This window comes from Acanthochromis polyacanthus, chromosome 7, assembly GCF_021347895.1.
Source record: "Acanthochromis polyacanthus isolate Apoly-LR-REF ecotype Palm Island chromosome 7, KAUST_Apoly_ChrSc, whole genome shotgun sequence".
Classification (NCBI taxonomy): Eukaryota; Metazoa; Chordata; class Actinopteri; family Pomacentridae; genus Acanthochromis; species Acanthochromis polyacanthus.
Genome location: NC_067119.1, coordinates 6,601,667 through 6,621,307, shown reverse-complemented (window position 1 = coordinate 6,621,307; position 19,641 = coordinate 6,601,667). Strand labels below are relative to the sequence as shown.

Below are 19,641 nucleotides of genomic sequence, written 5' to 3'. Positions count from 1 at the left end.
CTCCTGTATCTTCATTTACGAGCACCAAAAAAATGTTGTTTCCTTGTCTGAAAAAAAAATCCAAAAATTCAACAAAAAATTCCCCAAATTCCTGAAAATTTGCAAAACCTCCAGGAACAAAATTCCAATAATTCCTTAAAAATTTAATTAAAAAAAAAAATCCCCCAAATTTGCCAAGAAAATTCTTATAATTTTTTTAAAAATGAGTAAAAACCTTCCAAAAAAATCCTAACAATATCTAAAGTGATTACATATATGTCAGTAAAACTTCTAATAGTTTCTTGAAGAACATTTAGATGGATTTTGGTTTTGATTTTTTTGTGAATGCTCTTAGCATTTAACATTTCTTTTTTCCTTCAAGAAATGCTCAAAAATTTCCCAAAGATGTTGAAAATGTGGACATCAGAAGTTCACTGTGAAATTTATTTATTTTGTTACATTTCTTAACTTTAAAACGGGTCAATTTTGATCCGCAGGACGACACGAGGGTTAACAGATTCATCAAAATGATTAATTTTCCTGCAAAAAAATCAAGTAGACTGTTTATTTTATTTTAGTTAGTTTAGTTTTGTGCTTTATTGGTGTGTTTTGCAGCCACAAGGACTAAAGATTTTAAAAGTCTCTCCTTCGTGGGCGTAATGCAATAGAAGCAGACACACTGGAGTTAATCTATGTGGGCTCGTCTCAGTGTAAATGCAGATAATTTGATTACAGAATCCAGGGTTTAATGCAAACCAATGTCAGCATCAGTATTACACTCGCATGCCGTCATTCCACAACCATCCCTGCAAACAGCCTCCTCTTGATTTGAGAGTCCGGCTGCAGGGATTTGCTCGGATTCATCGCCAGAGCAGTGATAGCCGGAGAGAAGTTAATCCCAGTGGTGCTGGATGGAGTCGAGGCCGGAGCCCCGAGCACCAATTAAACTTGTCTACAGCAAACTGGGAGAAGCATTTATTTATGATCCCGGCTGTGCACTCGACCACGAGGCACGTCGAGCCTTTTCCTGCCTGTTTTCACAACACTTGTAGGAATCTTACTGTCCAGCTTTTAACTGAATGTTGCAGAAATCCACCACTTTCAGACATGTAGTGCTTTTGGGTTATTATTCATTTGTTTGCCTACTTCTCTCCTCTCCCGTTTTTCTTCTTCTGCAGTGGTGCTACAAAGGTCACTGCATGTGGAAAAATCCAAACCAGGTGAAGCAGGACGGTTCCTGGGGCTCCTGGAGCAAATATGGCTCCTGCTCTCGATCCTGTGGAACCGGAGTTCGCTTCCGGACTCGTCAGTGCAACAACCCGGCGTGAGTTTAGCACGCTAATCCTTCCTTGGTATATTTATAGCGATAACAAGTGTTTTTGAAAATATAGATTTTTGATGTGAACAGAGACAGTTTTTTTTTTTGCATGGTTTTCTTTGGGGTGGGGGGGTGGGGGGGGTTATTTAGTCACCATGGAGTCTGATACTTTCTTCTGTGATTTTACAAGATATTTTCTGTAATTTAATTAAAAACAAGGGGAAATCTGTGGAAGAACAGTTAAAAAAGATTCGCCATTTTAAAATCCTTAATATACATAAATAACAGCAAATATTTGTTAAATAGTTACATTTTTGCTGATTTAAATGCAATAAAAACAATGTAATTTAGGGTCAAATGTTATGAAAGAATGATTTGCAAGACATTATCTGTAACTTAATAAAATGTGGAAAACCTGTATTGCAACATCACAAAAACTGTGGTTTAAAAAAGTGCTAAAACAATTTTTACAATTTTTTTAAATCAAATTTATATTATCTGTAATTTAATAGTAAAAATTTGTATAGAAACAAAACATAGTCGTGTAAAAAGTTCTGAACACAATAGAAAATGGCAAATATCTGTAAAAAATAACCTAATTTTTAACTGATTTGAATAAGGTTTGGAAAAATAGAATTATTTTATGGCCAAACATTGTGAAAACACAAATTAACATTTATAAAAAGATTTTTTTTTATGTGGACATTGTTTAGAGTATTTGCCTTTTTCATAGTTAAAGTTTAATTTGGTACCTTTTTCCTCTAGTTTTACATAATATTAGCTGTAACTGTTATTATAAAGGGTTAATTTTACAAAATATTATCTATAATTTAAAAAGAAAGGGAAAACATGTCGCATAACAGTTTAAAAAAAATCGCTCCTTAATATACATCAGTTTTCTGTCAAATACCAGCAACAGTCTGTAAAGTTATTTTTTTCTGATGTAAATACTTTTAAAATAGTGTATTTTTAAGATCAAAAGCTGTAGAAGAACAAAAAACATTCAAAATGTAATTCAATCCGTCTCTGTCATTTTACAAGATGTTGTCTGTCATTTTTAAATAAAATAGAAAGCTTGTAGCAAAACTTTTTTATATCCTTAACATTCTTTGTTTTTGTATTGAATACCAGCCACTATCTGTAAAAACTTAAAAGAGCTGATTTAAATACCAAAAAATAGTGAAAATACAGCTTTGAGATGTCGAGATATTTACAGTTTTGGCCAAAATGTGCATTGTATGTAATACTACAAAAATAAGAACTTTTGAAGTTTGAGTGTCACTTTCAGAGCAGGATTTGTGTTCAGTTTCTTGTTTTTTTTAAAGAAGTCCTCACCATCTTTCATCCGTTTCCTCCCTCAGACCCTCCAACGGCGGTCAGGACTGTCCAGGAGTGAACTACGAGTATCAGCTCTGCAACACCGACGACTGCCCCAAACACTTTGAGGATTTCAGAGCTCAGCAGTGTCAGCTTCGAAACTCCCACTTTGAGTTCCAAAACGCCAAACACCACTGGCTGCCCTACGAGCATCCCGACAGTAAGATTAGAAGGAAATGATTGTTCTGTTGGAGGCCGCTGTGTTTCTGCTCTGAATGATGTTTATTAAAACTGGTGTGTTACCAGCAGCTAAACACTGTCAACATTTGAAGGGCTGTCAAGTTTTTTGCTTTTGGATTCCGCAAGAAAGTCTGATGAACATCTGGCTGAAAGTGTGCCAGAAAAAATGGAGGAATCCTATCGTGTTCAAAGAGTTTAAAATTGTGATGCTTTTATCTGACTTAACTACAGTAAACTAATTTCATGGTCACATGTTGTAAAGCAATGAATTATTAATTGTTAAAACACAGATTCTCAATGTGGAAATTATTTACAGTTTTGACCTTTTTGTTTACAATTAACATGGAAATTAATATTGTTTTTTTTTTAGTAATTATTATTAGCAAATTAACAAGACAGGCAAAATATCTGAAATAATTACTTTTTTCACTTAAATAAAATCCAAATAGTGTAACTTTAAGGTCTTAACATTGTAAAGGTGTGTTAGTCTTTTAAAGGGAAAATAAAGTAAGGATGAAATATAATAGAATAAAGTAAAATACACTGAAGTGATAATAAACTAAAATAAAATAAAAGTAAATTAAATAATAATAAAATAAAGTAACATATGTTTAAATAGAGTAATTAGAAATTAATAATAAAATAAAGTAACATTTAAATTAAATAAAATTAAGTGATAAAATAAAGACATATTAAAATGAAATTAAGTATTTTTAAAATATGTTACTATTAAAATAAAATAATAGTAAAATAGAATAAAGTAAAATAAAACGAATTAATAATAAAATAAAATAATATTAAAATAAAATTAATTTAAAGTGATAATAAAATAAAAAATTATCTTAAAATGAAATAAATAAAATAAAAAAATAATTGATAATAAATGTAATAATATTACAATAAAGAAAAAAGTGATCAAATGAACTAATAATAAAATAAAGTAACATTAAAATATTTCTTTTAGGTCATTCTGGAAGTTGAGAGTGAATGAAAATCAATCACTGATGTGGGTTTTTACTTCATTCATCCTTTGTTTCTCTGCAGTGGGATCCTGGGCCTGATAATAATGATTTGGAGATGTTCTGCTTCAAATTGCTGAAAACTAAGAAACTGCAGTGTATGAAGCTATGACATAAATAAATAAAAACCTGTTCATTGTTAATTAGATGTCGTTGTCTTGCAGCCAGTAAGAGATGCCACCTGTACTGTCAGTCCAAGGAGACGGGCGATGTGGCGTACATGAAGCTCCTGGTGCATGATGGGACGCGATGCTCCTACAAAGACGCCTACAGCATCTGCGTGCGAGGAGAATGTGTGGTAAGGACGTGCTTAAACTACGAGATTTCGACGCGTTGCATCCGATAATCATTGGCTGAAGAAATTCATTAAATCACACGTTCACAAACAGCATCAGGTTCACTGTAATTGGATGCAGAGAGCTGGATCACTGCTGTTCAGAAGGAGCCATGTTTGGATTCATTACAGCCAATTTGTCTTCAGATTTCTCCCCTGACAGCAGCAGCTAATTACAGGAGAGACTCAGTTTACAGAAACATGCAAGCAAGTAGCTGCTTAGAGCTAGCTCCACCTCAGTGCACCAAATTCATCTCATAATCGTGAGCTTCTTTGTGTGCGGCATATGTTATCAAGTAAAATCTGGGCTCATAGGTAATGTTAGCTTCTGAGTTAAAAATTCCTAAAGAGGAGTGGAGTCATGTCGATTGTTGTGGAGCATGGTGGTGGTGGTATCATGCTGTGGACCAATGTTTGAAGGGCCATAATTTATGAAACGATGCAGCTACAGACCTGAAACTTTGCAGGCTCATTTAAATGTACACATGGTTTCCAGTGGTACAACCCTTTATTTAAAATTCTGATATTCCACCAACTATAAAACCTTTATTTTTCACCCTTAGAGGCAGATTTTTTTCCTGTGATTAGCACTAATAGGAGTATGGTGCCTATCAGAAGCATACTGCATGAGGAAAAAAATCTAGTTTTTTTTTTTTTTTAATTTATAGCTAGCATTAAGAGAATCTTTAAGATATGATGGTGAAACCACTCCAATAGTGTCCCAACTGGAAGATTTATACAGAGTTGATGCTGGGCTAAAAGTAAAATCATGGCTTTCCAACCCATAGTTCATTGTATAGAAATGTGGTACCACAAGCAGACACAATTACTGACCATTGTTGACAAATTTGCACCGTCATATAGCTGGTTTGTATTATTCTTTTAAAGGAAAAAATGTCAATATTTTTTCTCATCATGCATGCTTCTGCTAACACCAGTTTAAATCCAATCAGCCCCGATAAAAGCCGCTGTGAAAACGTTTGACATTTCCGCTCCTCGTGGAATCATCTTCTGAGTATTCCTCTTCCCTCCGACCAAGATCAGTCGCAGCTCATCTCGTCTGTTTCGTCTCTTCGGTCTCCAGAAAGTCGGCTGCGACAGAGAGATCGGCTCGAACAAAGTCGAAGACAAGTGTGGGGTTTGTGGCGGAGACAACTCTCACTGCCGAACCGTCAAGGGAACTTTCACCAGAACGCCAAAGAAAGCTGGTAAGAACGCGTGGAACCAATGCTAACACAACGAATGCTAACGGATTGGAAGTTTTGGTGCTTTTTTACATGTTCCTTGTGTGTTTTTTATCCCCAGTTTGGTCCTGAATGCAGTTTCTAACTAATAATGAAAGTTTTTACAACATTATACAGTCAGGAGTACACGATAAACCCAGTTCTTGTTTTGAAATCATGAATATATCATTACTGGAGTCATTTACTAAGGCGGATTTAATAGGATAATGGACAAGCTGGAGGTAAAGATGTTGTAATGCATTATTTGTACATTGCATTCATTTCTGTCGATGTTTTTGTGACATAAATTATAACGCAGTGTCACCCCTGTCTCTCTATAAATAACACATTGGTTTACACAGAAAGGGTTGAGGCTGGTGTTGTTCTATGTTTTCTATACTGTAAAGACCAACAACGCATTAGTCCATCTCTTGTTACTTTCCTTTTCCTCATTTTATCTGCAGTGTTCAGCCACAAACTCACAAAAAGCTAAATAATTCCCTTTTCCAGCTGGGAACTGCAGAGTTTAGTTAATTTCCCTGAAATTGGGGTAAACTGGGTTTTTCCCGGGAGCTATTTTCAGCCGCGGATTATTCCACAGTTGGAGCATTAATGAGTATTTACGGCAGCAGGAAAATGTTTGTATGATTGATTCAAAATAAACAGCAGTGCCCACATTCATTATAATGAAGGGACAGTTTGGCTCTGATGTAGTTTTATTAGTTTCAGGACAACTCAACAAAGTCATGCATTACATACCTGTTAGATCATTCAGTTTGGCTCTTATCTCTTGTCTTCTTATTTGCTTTGTTGTCAACCTTAGAAAGTCTTGGTCACCTAAAATGAAACTTCCTCTTTAACCAAACATTTTTAACCAAACTTAATTCTACCTACAGCCTCATTAGAATGAAGGAATTATACGTAAATGTCCAAAGCTGGTGCTGTTATTAATATTATACTGACTCATAACTGCCCATATTCATAAAAATAGAGATATATCCAACACAACTATTGAGGAATTTAGCACTTACAATGTGGCTGCTTTTAGATTACCTACCATGTTGGTTGTTGAGCTGTAATGTAAAAACTGCTGCTTGTGAAGTTTAAACTCCACTTTTTGTCCATCAGTTTGAACAAAGCGCAGCCACACCGATGACTGCTTTGACAATTAGTTTGAAGCCAACTTCAAGTATTTAACCTAATTTAAAAATGACGTAACAAACTCAATCATTTTGGAGCCAACTTTAAGTATTTAACTCAAATATCAAAAGTAACAAATTCATTTAATTTTGAGCCGACTTCAAGCATCTACACTACACTTCAAAGGTTTGGCGTCACTTAGAACTGTCCTTATTTTTAAAAGAAAAGCAGTTTTTTTTCAGTGAAGCTAACATTAGATGAATCATAAATCTAGCCTAGACATTGTTAATGTGGTAAATGACTATTCTAGCTGGAAACGGCAGATTTTTAATGGAATATCATGATAGAGGAACATTTCCAGCAACCATCACTCCTGTGTTCTAATGCTACATTGTGTTAGCTAATGGTGTTGAAAGGCTCATTGATGATTAGAAAACCCTTGAGCAGTTATGCTAGCACATGGATAAAAGTGTGAGTTTCATGGAAACATGGAATTGCCTGGGCAGCCCCAAACTTTTGAACGGTAATGTAAGTCAATTAAGTAATTAAGCAACAAACTTGGCTAATTTTGAGCCGACTTCAAGCATCTACACTACACTTCAAACGTTTGGCGTCACTTAGAAATGTCCTTATTTTTAAAAGAAAAGCAGTTTTTTTTCAGTGAAGCTAACATTAGATGAATCATAAATCTAGCCTAGACATTGTTAATGTGGTAAATGACTATTCTAGCTGGAAACGGCTGATTTTAATGGAATATCATGATAGAGGAACATTTCCAGCAACCATCACTCCTGTGTTCTAATGCTACATTGTGTTAGCTAATGGTGCTGAAAGGCTCATTGATGATTAGAAAACCCTTGAGCAGTTATGCTAGCACATGGATAAAAGTGTGAGTTTTCATGGAAAACATGGAATTGCCTGGGCAGCCCCAAACTTTTGAACGGTAGTGTAAGTCAATTAAGTAATTAAGCAACAAACTTGGCTAATTTTGAGCGACTTTCAGTAAATGTCCCGTAAACGTTAAATAAGTTTGACCTCTTAGCCTCCATAAGGGTTTGACAAGTTCAGTGTTTTGAAAACTTCAAAATGTTCACAGGTAGTTCTTTCCTCCTGCTGCCAAAAATAATGAACTAATCCTGAAACTCCCTTTGAAAAGCATCACTTTTGTTTGGATAAGAACAGATCAACCAACCAGCCAACCTGGATGCTGCAGTTTTAATGAAATTTGGTGGCACTAAGGAAAACATAGAATACATCCAGCCTCGTCCTTGAACACTGATTTATTATTGTCTAATGGCTTTCTTGTTTCAGCAGAACTGACACCCCAAGGAGGCATGACACCATTCCATTGTACTTTTTAAATTATTATCCGCTGTTTTTAGTCAACTGAATTAATGTTTAAGTGAGTTCCACCAATGTGAGCCAAGTATTCAGGTTGGTTGAGGCGCCGTGTTCCTTTTCATGGGTGAATTTTTGGCTGATTCTTCAGGGATCACTGAACCCGTAAGGTGAAGATGGAGACAGATGCTCACTGAGTTGTGATTGCACATAATTTACCTTTAGATTATTCCATGAAGCCGTAAAAGGCATCTAGACACTTGTGTGTCTAGATGCAGACGTATCAGTCACTGAAGAGGATGCAGCCTAATTCTAAACAAGATTAAAGACACTCTTCCATCTGCGCGAGTGTTTGTAAGTATACACTGCAGATGTAATTAAACTGCAAGCATGTGATTTGAAATTACAAGTGCAGTTTTTCTCTGCCTCAATAACTTTGATTAGACCATCCTTTAGGCACTGATTAAAAAGAACAGTGCTTAACACCAGAACTTCATCAGCTGACTATTATCATCCTGTCACATGTTGAGATTTTCAGCAGCTTTTTTAGGCCTTTTTTTAAAATACATTTGTTTGACCATATTCACATCCACAGACGCGCTACTCACCAAAAAGCATCCCTGCTCCTGCAGAGAATGATTCTAATTCAGTGACAGACTGCACTTAATGTAAAAGTGCAGAGCTGCCTGTTGATGCATCCAGAAACATTTTCGTACCTCAGGTTCATTTGGTGAACCACTGAACTCCAAAGCAGGATCTAACTGCTTACATTGTCCTGAAATGAGAAAATATTCAATAAAAACCCCATTAACAATCATCCTGAATCAAAAACTGGAGAAATGATTGCACCGATTAATTAATACACAGTAAATATTAATAAAGTTCAGATATTTACCCAGTTTACAAACACTAGTACAGCAGTGATTATTAACTGTCTGAGCTCTTCTGCTGCAAATGTAAAGCGAGATGCAAACTGTTTTGTCTGAGCAGCAGCGCCCTGAAATGAAGAAGGAAGCCTGCATGGGGTTCTTGCCGCAGTGCCGTTATCTCTTTGAAGGAGGCTGTGAAACCAAAGCCGCATTTCACTTCCACATTGCATACTAATTCTGCAGGAAGCTTCTAGCTTCGTATTTTTTTACCTTAAAAGCAGAAGTCTAAAAAACAACTCCAGGTCCATTCCAGGTGTATTTATGGAGCTTTTAGGCTTATTCTTTGTTTCGTATTTGGCTCTGGTTGAGTGGATGAAAATGTGTCCGAAGTATGGGACAGGTGGTTGAAGGGGCATTTTAAATACGTTTTGTGTTTTTCCCTGGAAAGGTGACTGTAGCAGATTTAACAGGAAGGCAGTACGAAGATATAATTAACTGGCATGCTTGAAGTTGGACACATGCAGAAGATCAGGAGCAAACATAACCTTGGCACACCAGATTTTATGTGATTAGTATGCCGTGTGGAACTGAGACTTGGTCTATAAACACCTTCATCTGTGGATCTCTAGCGGCAGAGGTTTAATAATCATCGTGGATTTTAAGTATTTTTCTCTTTTTAGATTAATTATTGCGCACAACAACACAAAGAAGCAGTGCGGCATGTATTTTGTTTACATGGGAGTTAAAGGTAAAGAATGCATGTCTGTCAAGTGTCAACTGCAGTCTAAATGGGGAAATAGGAATATTATGAGATGCGATCAAATAGCTGTGGGGCGGTGCAAAAACAGTCAATCAAACTGATTTCCTTGTGCAGCGATACTCTGCTCCCACTGCTCCTGCAACACTTGTCAAGCTCCTGTAAGTCCTGTGATGGAAGTACCTAAGATCCCTGTCTGATGAGCGCTGAATGTCCTAAACTGTGTCAAAACTGTGATCATTTCTACCTGAATTTCATTTTGGAAAGAGGAGGAAGAGATCGCAGAGATCCAAGTGTGGCAAGTGGGGACGGTTGACAGCGACATTAAACTCACACAGAATCCAGATGCGACCAAGTGGAGCAACTTGCAGCCAAGTGTGAATCAGCTAGAATTGAGACTCAAACCTCCAGTCTGAAGCCCTCATTCTTGGCCTCTGAGTTGGGGCGAGTTTGCTGCTTCAAGTCAGGAGCTTAAGTGTTTAGGGATCTTGGTTCAAAAGTGATGGTCAAATGGAATGTGAGACGGACAGATGGGATTGCCGAAGATTATACCGTCACGGAGAGTGATTCAGTCTGAAGTTCTTGATTACCAGTCGGGTCTTTGTCTTTACCCTATTGTCCATGAGCTGGATACAAGCAGGGTTGTATTGAGTTTCCTTCCATAGAGTGCCTAGTCGGCCTCAGAGATTAAAAGTACGTAGAGTGCTGTTTTTCATTTACAAGGATCCAGCTGTAGTGTTTTTGAGCGTCAGAATTTAGAGCGACTTCTTTAGAGGTTTCCAGACACTAGTAGGAACCACCGGGGTAGACCCAAGACTTTCTATCCGTATCCCATCTGCTCTGGAAATGCCCTTGAGGTTACCGCGAGAGCTGGAAAAAGTGAAGTCAATTCAGCTTTGTTAGTATAGCACTAATTCACGATGTAGGTTATCTTATAGTATTTCACACAGTAAGAAGGCCTTGCAAATTTTGAACAGAGAACCAAACAATCCAAAGTTCCCTTGTGACTCTAAAAAAACTTCGCTGTTATTGGAAAGGAATAAAAACCTCTGACAGAAGCAGCTCTAGGACCGCAGCCATCTGCCTCGACCGAAAATGTTGACGGAGGGAGGTCTGGAATGACCTTCTTAGTCTTCTGCCACCGGCGACCCAACCCCCACCAAAGAAATGGGAGCAGACAATATTGATAATTCACAGGCAGCTCAATCACATTCAGTCTTCTCAGAATGTTGCTGTAGAATCATTGTTGACGGAAGCTACCTGGGTGACCAATTCTGTTGCACAACCATCCTTTATCTATAGACCACTTTATCCTCAATAGGGTGTGCAGGGCGGTGAAGGCAGAGGACACCCAGGGGTCACCAGTCTATCACAGTGGCTAAATATAGACACAAACAAGCACACTCACACCACACCTATGACAGTTAGAGTTAACCAGTTAACTCAGCATGTTTTTGGACTGTGGGAGGAGCGGAGTACCTGGAGAAAGCCACAAATGCAGGGATAACATGCAAGCTCCATGCAGAAAGATCCCTGGCCATGCACAACCATGTGGATGTCAAACACAATGAGTAGCATGCTCCTGTTGTTCTCCTGACCTGCTGCTAGTTGTCTGGTTTTGGAAACGGTAGTGCTTCCTAAGAAAACTGGTTCTTCTCTTGATGGTAGCTGCAGACCCACCTCTCCTCACCAGAGATGATCCTCAGCATGAAGTTTGGAGCATCCAAATAGGACGTCTTCTTCTCTGTTCCAGTTTTAAGCTCCATGGAGATGTACAAATGTTTGTCAAACGTGGATCACAGGTCCTGATGTTGATTGTGTTGCTGTGTGGTGTTAAAATCATATTCTGCACATTTGTGACCGAGCTACACAAACATTCACTGAGCATTTGATCGCACCTCATACGGTAACATCGTTATTATCATTTTATTGCTAGCAAACTGTAATTAAAATTGAGAATTTCTCACAATAATAAGGCAGCCCTATTGGAATTCATAGTGACTTGTACACGATTATAGAGCTGATTCTCCTCTTCCGTGTTGTTGCTGCTCGCTCATGTGTTGAATCTGCATTTGCAGCCAATAAATGATCCGATATGGAGCTGTGACATGGAAGTGTGCTGAGAACCTGACAACCGTCACTCTGGCCGAACAGTCGGATTCTTTAAATTTAGACTCAAACAAATTAAGAGTAAAATGATTAAATCCCTTTATTTAATGCTCTTTTGCAAAAGTTCATTAACACTCATGCTAACGTGATATATAAATTTCTTTAATTCCCGTTGCTTCATTCAGGTTATCTTTCCTCTGCAGCCGACAGACACACACACACACACCACACACACACACACACACACCACACACACACCACACACACACACACACACACACACACAGACACACAGACACACGACACACACACACACACACACACACACACACACACAGTTAAGTTATTTCTCAACAGCCTGCTCTTCCTAACTTGAAAAGGAAGCATTGTTTGTTTTAAATCCTACCATCCAAGCACATGCACACACGACTTCCACCAGCGATCAATTAACATTTAAATTTACATCTGCGCATAAACTCCGTCAATCTGACTCAATCCATCCACTGTGCATAAACGAGAACTACGGGACAAACCACAAATCCATTCAAAGACAGACGCCGTGTGCCACAAACATTTAAACACTCACGCAAACAATCAGAAACCTAACACACACCAACCTCAGCTTCACACCGCAACCGACTTGGTAAAAGAGTGATTAAACTCTTACCGGCTGCCTCTCCGGACTCTCAGCAGGCTTAGCAGGCTACGCGATTCTGTGAGCGCTGTTTCTTTGTGTTTGTGCACCGCTAATCAACCAACATTTAACACCTGTGAAACGAAGCCACGCTGTGAGGTGATCAACCCACCTGTACCCATGAGTGCCGTCAATCACCACTAACACTGACAGCCACACACACACACACACACACACACACACACACACACACACACACACACACACACACACACACACACACACACACACACTACATTAAAGTCAGCAGAACTTGATCCACTGAAGCTCTGCTCTCTAAAACAGAAAGACTTCCCACTGTGCAGCTTAGGCTGAAGGAAGGAGTGCTTGATTTCCTTTTTTTTTTTTTCAATAATGTGTCCTCACAATAACTGCAAGCATGAAGAGAATAACTTGAATGAATGACGAATCCGCTCACTTTGACGGTTTCATGACACCTTCAAAATCCGTTCTTGATTCCAGCCTCATAAGAGATGAATACTTTATTGAATGAATTTAATCTCAGTTAAAATGTTACAGCATCATTAGTGAGCTTCAAGAAAATGGATTTATCTGTGACGGCTTCATCAAACCGTCTGAGGATGTACTTTGTTGTAACTGTGATCAATCCCCTTCATTTCCTAACTCTCCATTAACCGCTCACCTTTTTTAACAGGGAAACAGTTAAGCAAGAGAGCCCAAAAAGAAACCCCTTTGTTGGAATACGCAATATGCAAGTATCCATTGTCGCTGAATCCCTTCCCACCTGTAGCTCCGTAGCGTTTTTTCCTGTCCGGCTTGTAGTGCAGATGGATGCCTAACAAGTCACACAAGCTGCTGTTCCCTCTGTTACTAATTAAGTCTGTGTTTAGGTTGAATCTGTCATGATCTGATAATACGATCCAGCCTCTAGAACTGTCTGTGAAGAGTTAATATTTGTGTCTGTTGTGCAGTTGCTTCATCAGGCTAACAAACTAACTTTAAAGTGTAGGTAAAACAATGTCACGGTAAACAAACCTGCAGACCTTTGGAAACAATCTGGGATGTTGTCGGCCATTTATAGGACGATTTTATGACACACTGAAGCCCAATAGTGCACCACCGAAGGGTAATTTTAGACGTCAAATCGGTCTATATGGAGCCGTGTAATCACATAGTGATTCTGCTGAGCGGCATGTGGCTGGTAAATTGGCTGCCATCAGAGGATGCTCTCAAAGACGTCTTTTTTTGATAAAGTTATTATGTCTTCAACACACATTCTGTGCCACCTGTCATAACCCTGCGTGAACCCTGCCACGGTAAACACCGGTCGCATTCGTAATCACCTCCCCACATCGCTGCGACTCAGCCTGGACGCCCAGAGTGTCGGCGCCGCCTGTCAAATCAGGAGGCGAGTAATTACAGCCGTCGCAGTTTGCTCCTGGTGATTGGCAAGTGCCACGCCGCCAGCAAAAAAAAAAAAACAAAAAAAAAATGGTTTGCTTCCTCATCCAGTGTGAATTCCTCTGGTCCCTGCCCCGCTAATCAAACGTCCCTCCACTGTAGGTTGATGTTGTTGCTCAGAGACGGCGGACTGCTGCAACACTGACTAACTGATTCATTTCCTTTTCAAGGGAAGACCAGAGGAGCTTCTTTTTGCCCAAAGGAGCTCGAAATGTGTTTTTAAATGAAACCGAGGACTCTAGAAATGTGCTTGGTGAGTCGCGGTAGGTTTGCATGTGGTGACATCCCCCAGCAGGAGGCCACTTTGCTGAGCTGTAGTCTGAAATAGCTGTTACTCATGCCTGATTGAAACATGGCTGAAGGCTCTTTTCATTCACATCCTGTTTGCACATCAGTCGGTATGACAAAGTGAAAGGAGACATGGATGCAAAAGAACCTTTACGACCTGTTTCAATAGAAACTTTTACCCGCATCGAGGAGGAGAGCCGACGTAGTGTTTTCTTCTTCTTTAACTCCTTCAAACTTTGTAGAGCAAAGTGAGCAAAAAAAAAGACCTTCTGAATCCTGCGTGATGTCCACCTCTGCAAACAAACAGAATATTCCTGTATCTGCTCAACTTACGTCTCTCTGTCTTATCTTTCCCTAACCGCCCTCCTGCTTCTGCTGCTGCTGCTGCTACAAACTTGGCAAAAGGTTACCTTAAGATGTTTCTCATTCCTCCTGGAGCTAGACATGTGATCATCCAAGAACATGAGGCCTCCCCTCAAATTCTTGGTAAGTCTCGACATCTCCGCCACGAACGCATGTGTGAAATCAGAGGATGATAACAATAGCTCCCCGTCATCCTCCCCATGCTTCCCAGGACAACTAATGAGAACACATTCTGTACAATCATAGATTATAGAGTCTGTATAATTTGCTCCTTATCACTCCCTGACTGAGAAAATTAGTCTTCATATTGCACATTCATTATTCATCAGTCTGTTACAGGGAGGTCGGTAGATTAGTGGGTTCTTTCTCCTGCAAAAGTAGGACTACAATTTTCTTTGTTACGTTTTTTAACATTGAGGTGAATTTACAGTCATGACCAAACACATGTAGAAGAAACTGGTATTATTCCAGATTAGAAAAATAGAATATGTAATGAGTAAAGCGTTAGTGTTTGACTGATAGTCTCTTTTATGTCTTGTTTAAGTCTCATTACTTCTTATTTAGCAGATTTTTTGTTATTTTTTAGTAATGCACCATGCTTATATCCTAATCCTTTTCTATTAGACACTGCATTTATTCTCATGTTGTTGCAGTTTTTTTCCTAAACAGCATAATTTCCTTCAAGATTGCTAAAGTTTTATGTTATTTTATTATTTATATCTTCATGTTTAATAAACCTCTGCAGGACTGAGTCAAGGATAAACTGAGGAGTAGAAGGAAAGTTAGAAAAGAGCTAAAGTATACCACTGTATGTGTAGTAATATACTCGCTAGAGCAGAGAAAAACATGAGATGTTTGTGGAAATTACCAGTTTTGGTACACTACCGTTCAAAAGTTTGGGGTCACTCAAACAATTTTATGTTTTCCATGAAAAACTCATACTTTTATCATGGTTCAAATTTCTTGGTTTAGACAGCATCCACAGCTCAAAAATGCTCAGTTTACTACAACAGTACAAGCAAAAGCATGACATCGTACATTTATGAAGATGAATGTTTGGCGTTATTGCTTGAAAGAATTAATCACGACTTATTTTCTGTTATTAGAACAACTAATAAACGATCTGAGATCTAAACCAAGCGTTTATTGTTGAAACCATGACAACAAAAGTCCTGTACACTGAGTTTATCTGAACTTTATAGATGCTGCTGGAAGATGGTAAACACGCCGTGAAACCAAAACAATGAGCTGAAAGCAGGTTCAAAACGTCAAATGTTAGTGTTAATGCTCACAGTATGTAACCATTTGACAGTACAGGTAGTTATTTGCTCACTAGATAGTGTTAAAATAATGATTAACTGGACTTTTTGACTTTTACAATGCTGATTAATCTTGTCGGCACCAGGTAAATATCTCTAGATTTTGAAGTATGTTGAAGTTTTGAATCTGCTTTCTATGACATTTTCCTAATGTGTGCATTTTACATCAACCAGCATTATTCTTTTGTCAGCGCTGAAGAGACGGAGACAGAGGAGGCTGAAGTAACTACCAATATGGTGGCGGCTGTGTTGGGAAAACCTAGGAAGTGTCCACGAAAAGTTTCTGATCCTCCACGTGAAAGAAACTCAGAAATCAGAGGAAGGATTTGTTCTGAAACAAAAGCGATCGGCATCTATCATAAGCAGGCTTTGAGAGTGTAATTACTCTTACTGCCAGACAGGGGGAGACAAAACTTCTTTAGAGCAGAACTGAAGCAACTTTAAATGAAGAAGCGCAACATATCAGTGGCAAGTGAGCTCAATTAAAAGAGCTAAAAAAAAAAGTGCTCTAAGAACAAAGAAGAAACATGAAAGTTCAGAGAAACACATCAGAGAAGCAGTCAAGTTATTTATTCCCTGTAAACAAAAAGTATCCCAGTGTCAGACAAATGATTGAAGGCATGAAAGAGGCACCTCCTCTTTTTGTTTCTTGTTGTGTGAGTGGCCTGAGGAAAGTATGATTTATTTAACATCCGCCGGATGAAGCGAGTCAGCATCGATCTCTCCAGCCAGAGGGACTGTGCTTTTCAGAAAAAACTCGGCAAGATTAACATTTACGGTTAAAGCTATTTGTCTGATACTCCGATCCTGTGGAAAAGTGAGAGAAGGGGAGGAAAAATTAGAAAAAAACTGATGTGTAGGAAGTCTTTGAAGTAGATCAGGGGTGAAATTGAAGTTAAAAGTCTGTATTATCTTTCTTTAAAGCTTTAAAGCATCAAGCAAGAAGTGAATTTCTAGTGAATTTGTGACAAGGAAATAACATAAGAGCAACACCTTCACATAAAAGTGTTGTGAAACCAAGCAGTCTGATGTTAATTTATACCTACTTGTAGATTTTGGATTTGAAAGCTCTGGTGTACGGTGCACATCAGTCTTACAGATGTTCTATTATGGTGTGTGAATTTGCAGTAAACCTACTTAAGCATGACGAAACTCTCGGTATTTACTTTTGTTGCTTCATCTAGACTTAGTCTCAGTGAATGAGTCTTTACATGGCTCCTGAGTGCATATTTTTTGCATTGATTGCGCCTGTTGCCCAACATTTAGCAGATAGAAGTTCATCTTATAGCAGAATGTCTTATTTTACTAGTTTCAAACCAGCTCATTTTCATTCACACACTTGTAGCACTGGAATAACTGAGCGGAGACTAGAGGCTTCCCTGCATCTCGAACTTGGAATTGCTGCTGATAGTCTGCACATTTTGGGAACATCTATAAAATTTAGCTGCAGAAAAGTAACCCAGGTTACTCTCCCCCTCGAAGCCGAAGTTTTAACAGCCATTTCTAAACAGTGGAGATGATCCACAGCACCATTTACCACCTACGTATAATACAGTCCTGACAGCCTCCCTAGACCTCTTGGATATGAGCTGAAATGTCTTCAAGAACCAAAAATAAGTCCAGTTGTGACAAGGAAATAACATAAAAGCAACACCTTCACATAAATGTGTGGTGAAACCAACCAGTCTCATGTTAATTTATATATATTTTTGGATTTCAAACCAGCTAATCTTTGTTGACACACTTGTCTAATTGCACTGAAGTAACTGAGTGGGAGACTAGAGGCTTCTCTGTGCACAACTGATGCATTTCTAACTTGGAATTACTGCTGATATTCTGCACATTTTGAGAACATCTGTAAAGTTTAGCTGCAGAAAAAATAACCCAGATTGCTCTCCCCCTTGAAGCTGAAGATGTAAATTCTCAGCTGAGATCTGATAAACTGGTCAACATGATGCATTGCGTTATTACAAAGAGTGCAGCCAAACTATAGTTTAAATGTTAAAAACATTTTTCAAAAAGGACAGAGTCTCGAAGAAGCTCATCTTGTGCCATGACAGATGTGTGGCCTACAGGGCAGCTCTCTTCTCTGAAGAGTTTTAGCACCAGGTGGTTCAGAGGTTAGCGGAGAAGGATACAAATCAAAACTAATGAAAACTAATAGATGTAATATAGGAAGGGGCAAACAGAAGGGATAAAGCACTAATCCGAGCTTCTACAAATTAAAGAAAGGTACAAAACATTAATAATCATGGGGGTGCATGGAGCACAGTAAGCATAAGCAGCACATGAGACCGGTAACAGGGAGGCAAACTAAATGCACAAACCAGAAAAGGACAAGAAACGCAAGGATAGTCCAGCTGGCATCAGGGAGGTTTACATGACGGCAGCAAACAGGACAAACTGAACAAGACCACACCACGTATGCACTGAAAACTGATTGGGGAGACGAGACACAGCTGAAACCAATGAGGGCAATCAAAAGAGAAGGGAAACATAGACAAAAGGAGGCAGTAAGAGTAGGGATCTTTACTAAATATAACAGGAGTAACAACAAAACTAAAGATAATGACAAAGGCAGCAGCAAACTGAGCATATTACTGCTTATAATATTAACAAATTGCCAAAAGAGAGCTGCATTTATTTAACCTGAAGTCTTAGATGAAATGTACAAAACATTTATCCTCACCTTTATTCCTGTTAACAACAGCTTATTGTCTAAATATGTGTGTCAACGGTCACCAAAGGACAGTGCTTAAAGTGTAGCATCCAACAGCAAAAGATGCCGTGAAAACTTTTGAGTGCACCTAAATGGATGGAAGGATGGATGGATGGATGGATGGATGGAATGATGGATGGATGGATGGCTAGATACTTTATTAATCATAGGGGAAAATCAAGTATTCAGCAGCTTACATACAACAACAAAAAAGAAAAAAACAAGCAGATTAGTAACCATAAATTACAAAGTAAAAAGTTCATGTGGAGCTCTGCATTACAGATTTTATGTAAGAAACCACAGATGATTTTAGAGACGAGTGCAGGAAGTCATTGATGCTAAACTAGAACAACTATTTCTGAACAGTGGAGATGATCCACCATTCTGAGCACCACTTATCAGCTGTTTAAAATACAGTCCTGACATCCCTCCTCAGACAGTTTCACCACCTTTAGCATCTTCATTTTGAGAATAAATATGCAAAACTCACCTTAAGTTGGTTAGAACTGAAGAAACTTCTTAGATAAGAGCTGAAATGTCTTCAAGAACAACAAAGAAGTCCAGTTGTCTTCTACTGAAGCAGTAGAAGAAGACACCACCTACCCCAAATTTCTAGATGCTAAATCTCACCCCTTAAAATCAACAAATTTAGTTAGAACTCTTAAAGAAACAGTAAATTTGGTCTTTCTTAAGAGGTGAAGTGTTAATTTCATGTCAGTTTTATTGACATTGCCAGCAGATTTGCCTCAAATGGCTTCAAGTGGTGTAAAATTGTTGCCAGTCCAGTAATTACAGCAATAATCACCCTCAATCATCAATAATCTACTTTGCAGGTTATTGGTATAAGGAATTATTTCTGCTCAGAGCTTTAGAGGTGGTCTTTTTATTCCTTTTGCTGGGATTAACTGAAATTCTATTCATTTTTTCATCATAAAATAATCTAAAACTACTGGATGGGGCTGTTGTTTTCCACTCTGCCTTCATTTTTGTTAATCTGCTGCCGAGATCCAGAGACAATCATTTCTAATTTAGATTCATTGTGGTGCATTTCAATTCCTGATCGCGTACTGTTGTTCCTCGCTGATTAGTATGAAAGCGATGATCTGAGAGGCTCCAGATAATCATCTCGCCAATCAATCATCTCAATCAGGGACTCTAAAGCGATCAACTCTCAGGTGGATTGGCATGTGATG

The 19,641-nt window shown here is 38.5% G+C and overlaps 1 protein-coding gene across 1 annotated transcript in view; it reads left to right on the top strand.

Annotated features, from left to right (window-relative positions):
• Positions 1-19,641, top strand: part of adamts3 (ADAM metallopeptidase with thrombospondin type 1 motif, 3) — a 214,131-nt gene that overhangs the window by 160,406 nt on the left and 34,084 nt on the right. Inside the window, exons 12-16 of the mRNA XM_022195042.2 lie at positions 1,158-1,303; positions 2,659-2,834; positions 4,038-4,171; positions 5,292-5,415; positions 14,453-14,533. Of these exons, the coding sequence (XP_022050734.1) occupies positions 1,158-1,303; positions 2,659-2,834; positions 4,038-4,171; positions 5,292-5,415; positions 14,453-14,533 (661 nt within the window). The remainder of the gene's footprint in view (positions 1-1,157; positions 1,304-2,658; positions 2,835-4,037; positions 4,172-5,291; positions 5,416-14,452; positions 14,534-19,641) is intronic.